The sequence below is a fragment of the Zootoca vivipara genome, chromosome 8, assembly GCF_965207765.1.
Source record: "Zootoca vivipara chromosome 8, rZooViv2.hap1.1, whole genome shotgun sequence".
Classification (NCBI taxonomy): Eukaryota; Metazoa; Chordata; class Lepidosauria; order Squamata; family Lacertidae; genus Zootoca; species Zootoca vivipara.
Genome location: NC_142591.1, coordinates 11258177 through 11272977, shown reverse-complemented (window position 1 = coordinate 11272977; position 14801 = coordinate 11258177). Strand labels below are relative to the sequence as shown.

The window sequence follows — 14801 nt, the reverse complement described above, 5'->3', positions numbered from 1 at the left end:
GAATCCCTTTCATGGGCGTGACGTAAACTTGCTATACTGGCTCACTAAATCTTGGGGTTTTTTTGCTGGTTATTAACATTTCACTGCTCTCATCACCTCCTGGCAAATAGAAGGGGAAGAAATGGAGGCAGTGAGAGATTTTACTTTCTTGGGCTCCATGATCACTGCAGATGGTGACAGCAGTCACGAAATTAAAAGACGCCTGCTTCTTGGGAGAAAAGCAATGACAAACCTAGACAGCATCTTAAAAAGCGGAGACATCACCTTGCCGACAAAGGTCCGTATAGTTAAAGCTATGGTTTTCGCAGTAGTGATGTATGGAAGTGAGAGCTGGACCGTAAAGAAGGCTGATCACTGAAGAATTGATGCTTTTGAATTACGGTGCTGGAGGAGACTCTTGAGAGTCCCATGGACTGCAAGAAGATCAAACCTATCCATTCTGAAGGAAATCAGCCCTGAGTGCTCACTGGAAGGACAGATCCTGAAGCTGAGGCTCCAATACTTTGGCCACATCATGAGAAGAGAAGACTCCCTGGAAAAGACCCTGATGTTGGGAAAGATTGAGGGCACAAGGAGAAGGGGATGACAGAGGACGAGATGGTTGGACAGTGTTCTCGAAGCTACAAACATGAGTTTGACCAAAGTGCAGGAGGCAGTGGAAGACAGGAGTGTCTGGCATGCTCTGGTCCTTGGGGTCACAAGGAGAACCCAGACATATGGCAGCCTTTTAAAAAGTGAAGTGTGTAGTCCCAAGGCCTGCCTTCAGGGCTGTGGTGCTCAATGCCATGGTTAGCGAGCAACTCTTTGGGGCCAACCTGTAGCAAAGCAACTACCTGAAGTAGTTATTTAGTAAATTTTATTTACTAAATTTGTGTGAGCTTCCTAATAACAGTAGGCATAATATGCAAAATACCAGTATGCAAAAAAAAATGCAAAATAAGATGCTTAAAATGAAATAATAAAGCAATAAAATGCACCATAAAAACTTGCCTTTGTAGGAGAGAAAAAACAGAACCAATTAGTAACAGAGATTATAGAGTAAGTCATAATATAAACATTTTTTACAGTCTTATTACATGACATTTTTATATGTGTACAGTGGCTGTGATCACACATCATGGTAAGCCATAAAGCATGGCTTATCATGCATGAGTGAGTTTCACCGACGCTGCTCCTCCACATGCATGCTGGGAGGAAATGGGTCTCAATCCCTGATTTAACTTTATCTCCAAAGCAGACATTGTGGTTTGTTTCGCTCCCAAGAAACCATGGTCCATAGCTAAGGTTTGCTTACTGTTCGTTTTTTGTTTTGGGATGTAACAAACCATGATCCTTGGCCTGGATGTAACACTAAGCTAGGGATCATGCTTCACAAAAGCACACCGCCAAACATGCGTAGGAAGTAGTCCACAGCAAACTATTAACTAGTGTTTACTTCAACTTCATGCCCTTCAGGTGATTTTAATAAGTGTTTAATGACACTTAGGTGCAACAGGTATAACAGCAATCTCACAAACAACAAAGCCTGTGAACACTTTCTACCTCCACCACCAACAGAAAACAAGTTGTCACCTTTGTATGGTCTGCTTGAACTGCTGTGCCCAGTCTATAGACAAGCAGTCCTTTTAAACTTTGTGCAGTTTTCTTGAAGGATTGAGTGTGAGCTTGGAGAACTCCTAATTAATTATGTCATGTGTGTTTTATTACATTTTTTTTTAAAGTTTCATCAGAATTATCTGAAGCTAAACAGTTCCAAGCTGTTCTTATGCTGTGTCAATTTCTCTGATACAGCAAAATCTGGCGAATAGCTTTAGTGTACTTGTTCTATTTTATTAACTTTTTCACACAACAAGGTCCCAGGGCAGGTTACAGCAATAAAATATACAATTATAAAACAAATCAGTTGCAGGCATAAAACAAGTGTAAAAACAATTAAAAACTGCTCCATATCTAAACAATTAAAAACAATTCCAGGCATAAAAAGAATACAGACATATAAAGGTCCAATCAGCACTATACATTTAAAGCAGTATTATACCACTTTAAACAGTCATGGTTTCTCCCAAAGAATCCTGGGAACTGTAGTTTGTTAAAGGTGCTGAGAGTTATTAGGAGACTCCTATTCCCATCATAGAGTGTTTTAACTATCAGTCCCTCTTCCCAGTGTTTGAAAGTTTAGGGAAGATAGGTATATTGTGCTGGTAGGAAGTTATTTCTACCACTGCCCTATATTTTAAAATTAAAAACACTTGCACTTTTCTAAATAATTCTTGGATAGATTGGGCACAAATAGTTTAGCTGATAAGGCAACCTATAAAAAGAACTGATTGTGGTCCCAGCAGTGTTCTTGTAAAACTTATGAATGAGAAACCTCATAAAGAATTTAATGTGTACTCAACAGAAATGTTCTTCAATTATAAAGAGACTGGCTACATATTTGCAGAACTGAGTAGGATTGATCTGTCATTATCAGCATATAGCCTCTCATTTGTAAGGGCATTATTCCCAAGCTGTGTGCTGTGCATATATTGTGAAAAACTGGGACCTCTGTATTTGCTTATACTGTAGTTCAAAGCAAAGGTCATGATCCCTCCTGACTGTCTTGCAACATTCCCTGGTTTTTTTCTTCCATTTTTGCTTTCTTTATCCTACATTTGTTTTGTTTTTCTTAATGCCATTTGTTATCTGCAATGCTGTCAGAGTAAAACTTTGTGTGTGTGTGTGTGTGTGTGTGAGAGAGAGAGAGAGAGAGAGAGAGAGAGAGAGGGAGAGAATTAGTTAGCTGACACCTTAGGCTATGTATTCATTGGATTCTCAATACATCCCTTCAGTATGAAATTATTACATTTTACAAAAACCACAAGGAAAAAGAATACCATCTGTAGTAAGACTTCTGTGATGGGGGGGCAGATGCTGTCTGCAGGTGCCTTACTTCACCTACACAGCTGAGATTACTTAGGGTAAGTGGGGAAAACTTTGTTGTTGTTTTTTGATTTTAAAAGATAAAAGACTTTTTAAAAAATTAAATAGTGCTGGGTTGTATTTACATGACTTTTCAGCTAACATCTTGCAAAAGTAGAAAAGCTTATTATTGTTTCAACGTTTAATTAGAAACACAGACAGCATAGACAACAGTTGCTCATATGTTTTTTATCAGTGTTTCTTGGAGTTTCTGGGCTTCCTTTCTGTTTGTTTTAATGTTTTGCTGAAGTTTCATACATTTGATCCTTAATACCTTTAGTTAGGATATACTTTGCACAGCTGGGCATCTAAGTAGCTGAGAGGGATACAAACCTTGCTCAAATTTGTGAATTGTAGGGTTACTTCTTGGAAATATGTTCATTAATAAAAAGCAGAAGGAGCCCCAGCAGAGGCTTCAATAATAATTACTACCAAATTACATTGTATTTTTGTTTAGCAGAAGTCAAATGCATTGAATCTAGTTACTGAATTAATTAGTGGAATACTAATTACTGAGTACCTGCATTTGCTAGAAGCAGGAGCTACAATTTTACTAGCAAAAGAATTCAAATCTCTTTCTAAACATTTCTTAAAGAAAGGTAGCTACGCTCCTTTTCTCTACCAATGCCACCAAACCATTTTTACATTTACAAATTTACTGCCTTCATCTTTTTGTGATTTGTTAATTTTTCCAAGATGATTTGATGTGAATTTCCCCAGTATGTGCTCTCCTGTGCACCTTTCCAATTCACATACATAACTTCTGATTATTTAAAGCAACTCCAGAAAACTGCAGTTGGTTATAAATGCCTCCTTGCAGATATCAGTATATATCAGTATATCAGCTTGCATTCCACCACCTCTCCAACTGGACTGTAAAAAAGGACACAGCACAGCTTAAATGGGATCAGATCAGGCCACAAGTTTTGACTACAAATGTAAGAGATTTCGCATAGGCCAGATTAGGCAGAGGGTGTGGCATAACTTTAGTTGGTTTATCTTGCATTGGCTTGCTTCATGCCAGCTTAAACTGCAGTTTATTTTTTCTCAAATGTCATTAAAAATAAAAATTGTAACTGGTCAGCACACATTGCAATGGAGCTGAAGCTGTTGAGCACGCTGCTGATTTTTAGGAGGCAACAATAAAAAATTGATATGATTTGCAAATATATTATGCCGTAAATGTAAAATATTCTAATTTTAATTTTAATATGCAAAAACAAAATTCATTAAACATAGTAATCCACTTTATGAAATAAATGCCACGCAAGTTTAATTTTCAGAACATTGCTTGAGGCATCAGTTTGACATTTTCATGAAATCTGATTAGGTTTCAGAGTTATGCTGAGAAATAGCTTTTCTAAAAGAAAATGCCAGTTAATTAGTAAGCCTTAGTAAAATTAGGGGAAACGCTTTGATATTTTTTTTTTGTGCTTTCCAATAAGAGGGGACAGAAGATATATTTTCTCTGATCCAATTAGGAGCAATATGTACTCAGATCAATCCCCATATATCTCAAGCTGGATGACAGCGCAGAAATACAAAGCTCAGCGTATTTACTCAAGGAACACCCTCAAGACCTAACAACATCAGCATGCCATCAATGAATTTCACCTGCACACCTTCTGATGCAGTATATGCTATTATGTGCCAGCAGTACTGACCTGCTACTTACGTTGACCTAAGTAGACCTCTGCAATGCAAGAGAGAACAAATAGGTAGGCAGGAGTCTTTAAAAGGTGACACTCGGAAGTCACTGCAGGGGCATTCCAAGCTGGGGCTATTCTCCTTTCATTTTGTTTTGGGGTTTGTCTGATTTTGAGTGGGGCATTTCTGGGTGGCATGTTTGGGCTGAAGCAAAGGAAGAGAGGGGTTGGGGCATAAATTTGTTTGGAGGTAGGGCGTTTATGTCTGCACATGGAGCATCCTCCTCTCTCTCTTTTTAAATTGTTAACAGAGCAAACCTCTGTTTGCTGTTCCTTCCTTTTTCCCAGTGTGCTTTTGGGACAAGACATTGTCCATCTTGTTCCCCACCCTGCACACAGCTCTCACTTGTGGCTCCTAGAAGCTGTCAGCATGTGGCTTCAACTGGCCAGCTAAAACAGGTGATGGGTCTCTAACTCTCAGTGAGTTATGGACTTCCCTTGCATGAGAAGACATGCTCCTGCAGATTGAGTGGACCAAACCAATAGTGGCTCCAGTGGTCAGGAAGGCGGTTTCTGCACATGCTGTAGAGGGAAGTGAGGGGCAAATGGGGCTTGTTCACCAGGGAAGGGAGCCCATCTAGGAGAAGAAAGACCCCCAAACCTGCACTGTCTTGCAGGATACCTCTGGGAGAAGAAAAGGCGAAGGAGTAAACCTTATACAAATCCTAAGACGGTTGGATGGCACCTTGTACTCCTCCTTCTGCCAACTTCTGCAGCCAAGCTGGTGCTCTGCTTTCCTTTGGACCACACCAAGGAGGGCAGTCTTGTTGTCTGGGCAGCCCAGGACCTCCATATACACAGCCCTGGCTTACATCCTGGGGAGGTCACTTCTGGGCTTCTAATGCAGTGGTTTTACTTCACTTCCAGATGTATGGGAGCCACACATCAATGGTGGGTGTGGCCAGAAGTTTGTGCACATGCACGCACAAACTGACCACGCACATCATGACACACACTGTCTCTTGAGACAGGCATATGCAAAAACAACAACAAAGAGCTGGGTCAAATTGGCAGTGGCAACTCTTTATCAGATTTCTACAACTGCTTACTCTACACCAGGCTTCCTCAACCTCAGCCCTCCAGATGTTTTGAGACTACAATTCCCAGCATCCATGACCACTGGGCCTGCTAGCTAGGGATCATGGGAGTTGTAGGCCAAAAACTTCTGGAGGGCTGAGGTTGAGGAAGCCTGCTCTACACTCAGTCGAACTCACAATCTACAATAAATTCAATGTCTTTAACAAAATCACTTCTTGTTGTGTCCTTTACATATTCAAAGTATCACACACACACACACACACACACACACACACACACACACACAATTTTGTTATATTGGTGTTGGTGGGGGAGCCCGCATCCAGTGCTTTGAAAAGGATTGTATTGCGTGCTTAAGGGGCAATTCACTTGAGTAAGGAAATCATTGCTTTTGACTGTTGCTGCATTGCAATAGATGGAGGTGAACAGATTTTAGTTTATTACTCATTTAAAAGCTGAAGCAGAAATGGCCTTCAACCATATGTCGCCCTCTCTTTTACTTTTTCTTTGAAGGACTCTTTAGAACACTTGTTAAAACGCTAGTGGCTGTTTTCTGGTTGTCTCGTTTTCTCTTCAGTACGCTTGTTCCTTTCCTTTAAAAAAGAAAAAGAAACCATTCAAACATGTATAAATAAAATGGCATGTTTTAAAACAAACCCTTAAAAACAAATTCAGCTAATTGGCATTTTCTGCAAATGCAAACATTTTAGGAGATAATTTGTATCTTTTTAACCTTTCTGAATATTTTAATGCATGGCATACTGGCTCAGACATAACAGCAAACCATGTTTTGCCATTAAAAGAACTGAGCTTGCATGAACCTCAGACCCATGTACTCCATCTTCTTCCTTTGGACTCTGAGAAGGAAAGATGGAAAGCTGCAATTTTTCACTTTTCAATTACAGTCATATCTTGGAATTCGAATGGAATCCATTCCGGAACTTCCAAAACGTTTGGAAACCAAAGCACAGCTTCTGATTGGCTGCAGGAAGCTCCTGCAGCCAATCAGAAGCCGCAGAAGCCCCGTCAGATGTTCGGCTTCCAAAAATAGTTCGCAAACCAGAACAGTCACTTCTGGGTTTGCGTTTGGGAGCCAAAACGTTCGAGAACTAAGCTGTTCGAAAACCAAGGTACGACTGTAGCTAATTTTAATTATTTCACAAAATTTATATACCATTTGATTGGGAAAAAAAGGGGGGAGATCTCAAAATAATTCACAAAAAGAAATAACTTTCAACAACAATTCCCCATTACATTCAAATATGGGAAAGTCTGGCTAGTTAAAATGAAACAAACCAGTATATGAAAACCCATTTCTTTTGTATATATCTGTAAAGTGACATATAACCTGATGGTGCTCTGTTTAAAAAATGTGAAAAACTGTGGTGTGCTTAATTCCTATTTCCTGGCAGAGCAAAAATTAACCAGGCCAGGGCTGAAATGTGCTTTGGCTGCAGGAGTTTGTAGTAGGAGAAGGTAAAATAAGGAGACTGCAAACATCAGGGTCTAGATGTTAATGGTGTTCTTTTTAATCAAGCTGAATTTATGTAACAAAATAGTGAAGTCCTCTCAGCCACCTATGCTATGTAGCAGGATAGTCAGACACTGTTGAGGCTCCAGGTCAAAACTACCTACAGTTAGCTGTTTATTTTCCCAGATTAGGATATATAGTATACAGATTTCTTGAGCAGTAAGTGACATTGAACTCAGTGGAGCTTCCTTGTGAGTAGAAATGTATAGGAATCCACTATTATTTGGGTAACAATGGGCATCTATGGGATGGCCTTATTAAGGCTGAAAGCGACTGTAAAAGGCCACCTAAGATGAATTATAAATAGAACCTGACAGATGTTATCACGAGCCTACTTTTGAAACTTCATTTTGCAGCTCCCAGATGTTCTCTTACAAATAGCATTACTAAGCCAATCCCTGTACTTTTAGTGGTGTGTGTGTGTGTGTGTGTGTGTGTGTGTGTGTGTGTGTATGTGTATATATATATATGTTGTATACTACAGCTACACAGATGGCAACTGTGGCCAGTTTTAAAGCGATGCTAAACTAAACAGGCATTCCTTTGCTGTTAATGTTTATGCATGTCTCACTAAATTCTCTGAGAAAGCTTATGATCCAAAGCAAGGAGAGAGAAATGAAGGTAGTTTTACTCCTCTTGCCTTTTCAGCATTTCACCATTATAAAGTTTGAATGCACTATTTTTATAAACAGGTTAGTTAGTCCTACTAGCGTGAATTGTGCTATTGTTGATAGATACAACTTGGTGGAATTTTGATATAGCTGATGTAAAATTGTCAATTGTGTCCTTTCTCAGACAGGGATAATCTGGCAACTGTGACCTGTGCTGTGATAACATCTTATTTGGTTTACTGCAGACATGGCCAAACTTGGCCCTCCAGCGCTTTGGGACTAAAACTCCCATCATTCCTAGCTAACAGGACCAGTGGTCAGGGATGATGGGAATTGTAGTCCCAAAACAGTTGGAGGGCCATGCCTGGTTTACTGCAATGTGTTGTATGTGGGGCAGCGCTTGAAGATTGTGCAATTACTTTGACAAAAGCTGCCGGGATTTTAATTGGAATGGCTTGCTAAGAACATATATTGCCAATTTCAAGACTAGTTACCGGTTTTGTTTTCATGCTCCGTTCAAAGTGTTGGTTTTAACCTTTTGGAGCCCTTTGTGGCTTGGGTCTTGGGTAGCTTCTACTATACTAAACTTCTCAAACATTAAGAACTTTCCCTAAGGTCCTAGTTCCACCATGAGCAGGAAGCCACCAAATATTGGACTATTTATCTATGGCCTCCCAGTTGTGATACTAGCTCCTCAAGACAGTTTGTTAGCTTTTAGATGTCAGGTTAAGACATTTTTAGAATGCAATCCTACAAGACGTTCTGCTGAGATAAGCGACTTAGGGTGCTGCGGATCTCTTGCTGAGCTGAGAGAGGTTCCTGGCTCAGTCAGCAAACATGGCTAAGCTGAAGAGACAGTGAGACCAGTAAGTAGGGACTTAAGCTGGATCCTAACTCTGTTCAACTCACTCATGTGACATGGCAAAAAGGGTGGCATAAGTCAAACTTTACTTTCAAGGCTTGTTTTGTTTCTGATAGGCATGGGCCTGCACAGCCAGCAGTAGTCTTGCTCCTCAACAAAGTTTGGACCCAGCATAAAATTACGCCAGCTTGTTTTATGCCACCCTCTTCTATATAGGACTGTTCCCTTATTCACTGAGACATTTTAATGATTTTTTTTAGCATTGCAAGGAAGATGAACAGACAACTCCCCACTGGCGCACGTTCAAGGCACGCAGAACCGCTGACATCCCACCAATGTGTGCAGTGCCTCAGAATACAATCCCCATGCACATGGGGAATTGCTTGTATTTTAAAACACTAGAATTGAAAAATTCTACTCTGCTGTATAAATTCAGATTTGATTACACTGTTACTGTTTTTTAATTGTTTAATTGGTTTTTGTTTTCATCTGCAATGCTAGCCACCTTGGGATAAATATTTATTGAAGCAAGCATAATGGTAATTCCCAAGGAGACCCCAAAGATCCACCATTAGTTACCTCATATCAACCAATATTGTTAATGAATGTTGACTATAATATGTTTACTAGCCTATCAGCTGAGTATCTGAATACCATTTTACACTGCCTTGCTTCATGCCAGCCTCTCATGCATAGGCTTTCTTCCTTGAAATTGTATGCTGCTGTATATGAAAACCTTTGGAGACTACAACCAGTATAACTGTTAAGGCACATTCTAGCAGAAGTGACCCAATAGAAGTTAAATAAGTAGCCTTCTTCATGACACAAATTAGACTTGGGAAAGAGAAAGGTATGGGAAGGACCATGCACAAGCTTAAACAGAGCCATAGCTCAACCTAAGAATCCGATTTATATCAAATATACTATTTAAAGAAAATAGCTTATGCCTTTGATTTAGTGCTTCCCACAACACAGGGAAACTACAACCCACCCTGATGGTCTGTATGATTATCATTTGGGGCCAAGCTCTCAATTTCAAGTGTGCAGAAAGCACTTTGCCTCTGAAGCTGCCTAATACTGTTCAGTCATGAGGCTAGCTTTTATTTGTTGTGCCAGATAGTAAATAATTTATTTCCATCCCCGAATAGTAGCGAGCCCTGCTTGATGTGCAGTTGTGTAGACATGGTTCTAGGCAAGGCTCCAGAATTCATGACTGCATTCCATCATGCCACTTTTTTTTTTTGGAAGCATTAAAAGTATGTAGCATGAGAATGTATTGATTCCACCCCGGCCCCCTTTGGTTCTCCTTTTATAAAGTAATCTGTTCATTAGTGTTCAATTGAAAAATTTCAAGCTTGCATTGTATTGGTATTGCATCATACAGTGGTACCTCGGGTTAAGAACTTAATTCATTCCGGAGGTCCGTTCTTAACCTGAAACTGTTCTTAACCTGAAGCACCACTTTAGCTAATGGGGCCTCCTGCTGCTGCCGCACTGCCGGAGCACGATTTCTGTTCTCATCCTGAAGCAAAATTCTTAGCCTGAGGTACTATTTCTGGGTTAGCGGAGTCTGTAACCTGAAGTGTTTGTAACCCGAGGTACCACTGTATTTGGAATTAGGCAGAATAAATTCTGCCTTATGCTAACTGTTTACTAAGAAGATAACACCCTTAAGTGCCATATAATTGTGACAATTTGAGTACCTTTAAAAAATAATTGGCTTCTTATTCATAGAATAATAGCATTGTAGAGTTGGAAGCGTACCCCCAAGGGTCAGCTAGTCCCACCACCTGCAATGCAGGAATAGCAACACACGGTTTCCCATCCAATTTGAAACCATACCAGACCCTGCTTAGCTTTGCAAATGTGTTAGCAGTTTTATTGCTGTGCCCTTGGAATAAGCTTTTATTTCCCAGAATGTGTTTGTTCAATAGGAATACTGCCCAGTGGCAAATATCCCCTTTCTAGGCAAGGTGGTAGTCTAGCTTCAGGCATGTTTAGAGGAAGCTGGTTACTTGGATCCATTCAAGTCTGGCTTCATGCCTGGCCATGGTACTGAAACTGCATTTTTGGCCCTTGTTGATGCCATTTGTTGGGAGAGAATGTCAATATCATATACCTTACACAATGCTTGGATCCTGACTGTGGCTCCTTCCATCTGTAAATTAAGCCCCAGTTTTGATAGTTCATGAACACTATGGTTACTATATTTCTGATTCCAGATGATAAGGTTCAGGTTGATTGCGAGGTCCACAAATTTCGAACACTGCATTTTAAGGAACTTCCAATACTGATTTATGCAAATATCAAATTATCAAAAAGCAATTGCACTGAATTAGGAATATCAAATAGAAAGCTTTAATTAAACCATCATAATGCAATAAGCAAAATAATAAAAAATCCCTTGGTATCTGCTTAAACAATGAAAAATTATTCAACAGGAATATTCTGAAAGTGGAGCAGTGATGAATTCTTAAATCAATTACTGCTAAACTAATTTGAATCAAAATCTTGAAATGCAATACAATGCATAGTAAACACATGATTTAATTCATGCCTTAGGCATGTATTAACATAACAGGTCCTACATGTTCTGTGGAAGGGCATGGGTGGTGCTGTGGTGTAAACCACAGAGCCTAGGGCTTGCCAATCAGAAGGTCGGCCATTCGAATCCCTGTGACAGGGTGAGCTCCTGTTGTTCGGTCCCAGCTCCTGCCCACCTAGCACTTCGAAAGCATGTCAAAGTGCAAGTAGATAAATAGGTACCACTTCGGTGGAAAGGTAAATGGCATTTCTGTGCGCTGCTCTGGTTCGCCAGAAATGGCTTAGTCATGTTAGTCATGCTGGCCACATGACCTGGAAGCTGTCTGTGGACAAACGCCGGCTCCCTTGGTCTATAGAGCGAGATGAGTGCCGCAACCCCAGAGTCATCCGTGACTGGACCTAATGGACAGGCGTACCTTTACCTTTACATGTTCTGTGTATTGTATCTCTTCATCTACCTTCTTATTCCCTTTCTCCCACCATGCTTAAAGATGCATTTTCTTGCAAAATACAGTATTTACAATGGTTTCTATTGTAGAAAACTGGTAACACACAAAGTAAAAATTATTTGGAAATTAAATGTCTTGAAATCAACACCCACATTTTCACTGTGTACAGTAACACCCATTTGTCTTTCCTGTAAAACAAGTTTTTATATACCTATTGTTCCTACACATGTAAGGGAGGTAGGAAGTCCCCCCCTTTATTTCCTCCTTTCTCTTGCAGCCTCCCATGGCACCCCAAATCTGCTCTGGATGGTTGTAGCATGCTGGAACAGCATTCAGTGTTTCTCAAACTTGGGTCTCCAGCTGTTGATGTACTACAACTACCATCATCCCTACCTAGCCAGACCAACGGTCAGGAATAATGAGAGTCGTGACCTAAAACAGCTGGAGACCCAAGTTTGAGAAACACTGGCATGGGTGGTAATTCTTAGGGAACAGGACATTGCTGAAAATGGCATAACCCCTCTGAAAAGGAGCTTCCATTGGATCTAAGTAACTTCTATGAACCGAAGGAGACCTTCTGTTCATGGAACAGAAATTTTGGATCGCACAATGGAAACTTCTGATTTGCTAATTCATGTGAGCAAACCTTAAAGCAACATACAGTCCTGCTATAGTTTTATAATGTAGTGCTTTTCATTCCACCTGGTTGCACCAAACACTATCCTGTTTTGATTTTCAAGGTGAAAGTGAAACCGATTGTAAAAATGTTACGAGAGACATTGCATATATTTCTGTAAATCAAGAAAATCTTTAATAAAAAAGTGGTGCTTTCAAATGATAAATGGAAATATGCCACTCCCCCCCAAAAAAATGTTTAGGAGAAAATACTCCCCCCCCCAAAAAGCCCTTTATAAGAAAATACATCTTATTCTTTTTTTACTGCGATTGCTTTCCCTGCCAGAGGGATGGAGAACCTCAGGCAGGGGAGGGGGGCAAATGCAGGCCCCTTTAACTAGCCCTTGGGATTTTTCCCCAGGCTTTACACCCTCCTGAGCCAGACCCCTTTCTGGCTCGGCACCCTCCTTTGAGTGCTTTGCCTGGCTTGAATGTGTTTTTGAACTCTAATCGTGCTCTCCTGGCTTGTCTGAATGGTCTGAGGCAGTATAAGGCACCTTCGCATGTTCCTAACTTACACTTACCCCAATGCATTCTGGAGGAATGACTAAATGCTAAAGGTTCCTAGGACCCAGTCATTTCAATTGACCATTGTGTGTTTGGCAGGGGTGGGGGGCAGGGACGACAGCGACCTTTTCGGAGGACTTCTTCATATCAGAATTGCATGGGAAATCTCAACTTGTCATGTGAGAAATAATAGAAACAGTAGTGAGATGCCCTGTTGAGAACACTGCACCTTTGCACAGGCAGACAGGAGTTGCTGCATTAAATACAGTTTGTATTATTTCTATAGGAAGCATATGCATAGTAGATGCCTAGTGTAAAAGCTGACGGGATTCTGTGGAGTGCACAGACGCCTCCCCTACTGATTCCTTGAATATGCACTGACTGCAGCTTGTTATCATACTGACAGGCCATTTGCTAGTACACAGTAAGAATTGTCTAGATGCCAGTGAGCACTTGAACCTGTTCATTTTCTGTGAAGCATTATTTAACCACATTTCAGCCTTATTATTCCACCAGTGGTTTTTCGAGGCTGCTTTACATCTGATACATCAGCAATGAATAAGCAACAAGAAAAAGTGGGAAATCAGGTTGCATTATTTACTATATCAAAGGCTCGGGAGAGAGAAAAAACAAGACTGTTAAGCTGGTACCTAGTAGAAAAGAACATTGGCACCACAAATATGTTTGATATCCTGTCGTTGAGGATATCCTGCAGTCAGGGTGCTGCCACAAAAAAGGCCTCGCCTGCCTGGTAACAAACCTACTTAATTTCCAAAGGCAGAAGCAGCCTGAAGTAAGCTCTCAGATAATTATATTAGCAGATTGATGGGTTCATATGAGGGGGACAACCCCTTTAGGCATTTTGGTACCTAACCATTTATATTTATATGCTAAATTAAAGCAGCAATACTTTCTAGATGTAAAAGTTCTTAATACTATTCATTTTTTATATTAAAAAATAGCTAAATATGAAATTCATGCCTAGTATACAAGCTGGAAATCAGATCTGGTGAATAATTCACTAGGGTACGAAGGGGAGGAAGTAAAAGGTGTGTGTGAAAAATACAAGGGGAAGTTCCATGAAAGAAAACAATTTTGGCCATCAACCAAAAACAGAAGCAACTTTAGACATTCCTTTCTTGAAACCAAGTCATCTATTTCTATGCACTTTGAATTATTGATAAAACCAGATGTGTAATTATGCCTTGCTTCTGTGTTACAGGAGCTATGCCTGTTCCAGACCAGCCATCGTGTTCTGACAAGACAAGTTCCCTTAGCCCTGTCCTGAATACATCTAACGGAGATGGATCTGAAACAGAGACCACATCTGCCATTCTGGCATCAGTCAAAGAACAAGTAAGCAACAGAGACAAATTTCAAATAAACTGTGGTGCTATCATTACATTTTGTGTTATACACATGAGTTCTACTTGTCACTTGCTTGAGTACCTTTAAGGCACAAAATATATTCCGAAAAATATTTTATTTCTTTAATCCACTTGCATTATTTTGTCACTGAGATGTTGGTTTGAAGTCTTTATTTTTCTTCCTTGCCTTAAGGGAACTGAAAATTAGTATGTTATTCACTCAAAATGGTGGGTTTTCATACATTTATTTGCATTTGAATGGGTGCATCAGCTATGGAATATGTTTTCCTTACTTTTTGCTCTAGGTTTGAGTGGGAAATTCTTAGGTATGAAATAATTTCCCGGAACAATTTGTTTTCCTTTGCTTGGAATGATAATATCTGGACTTTCCTCTTCTTTTTTTACTGTTATCTAGGCCTAGTTAGAATTTGTGTGCCGAAAGCCATACATTTGGGGAAGTTAGAGTAGTTTTGTTCTGTTCCATGGAGAGCTACATTGATAAGCAACTATAAGGTTTTGACAGATATCCTGGGCTTAATAGGTAAGGGAG

The 14801-nt window shown here is 40.1% G+C and overlaps 1 protein-coding gene across 2 annotated transcripts in view; it reads left to right on the top strand.

The window, feature by feature from the left end:
• CTNND2 (catenin delta 2) overlaps nt 1-14801 on the top strand; it is a 466576-nt gene that overhangs the window by 43991 nt on the left and 407784 nt on the right. For both annotated transcript variants that reach the window (XM_088675087.1, XM_088675086.1), the window contains exon 2: nt 14107-14240. In XM_088675087.1, coding sequence (XP_088531213.1) covers nt 14107-14240 — 134 coding nt within the window. The remainder of the gene's footprint in view (nt 1-14106; nt 14241-14801) is intronic.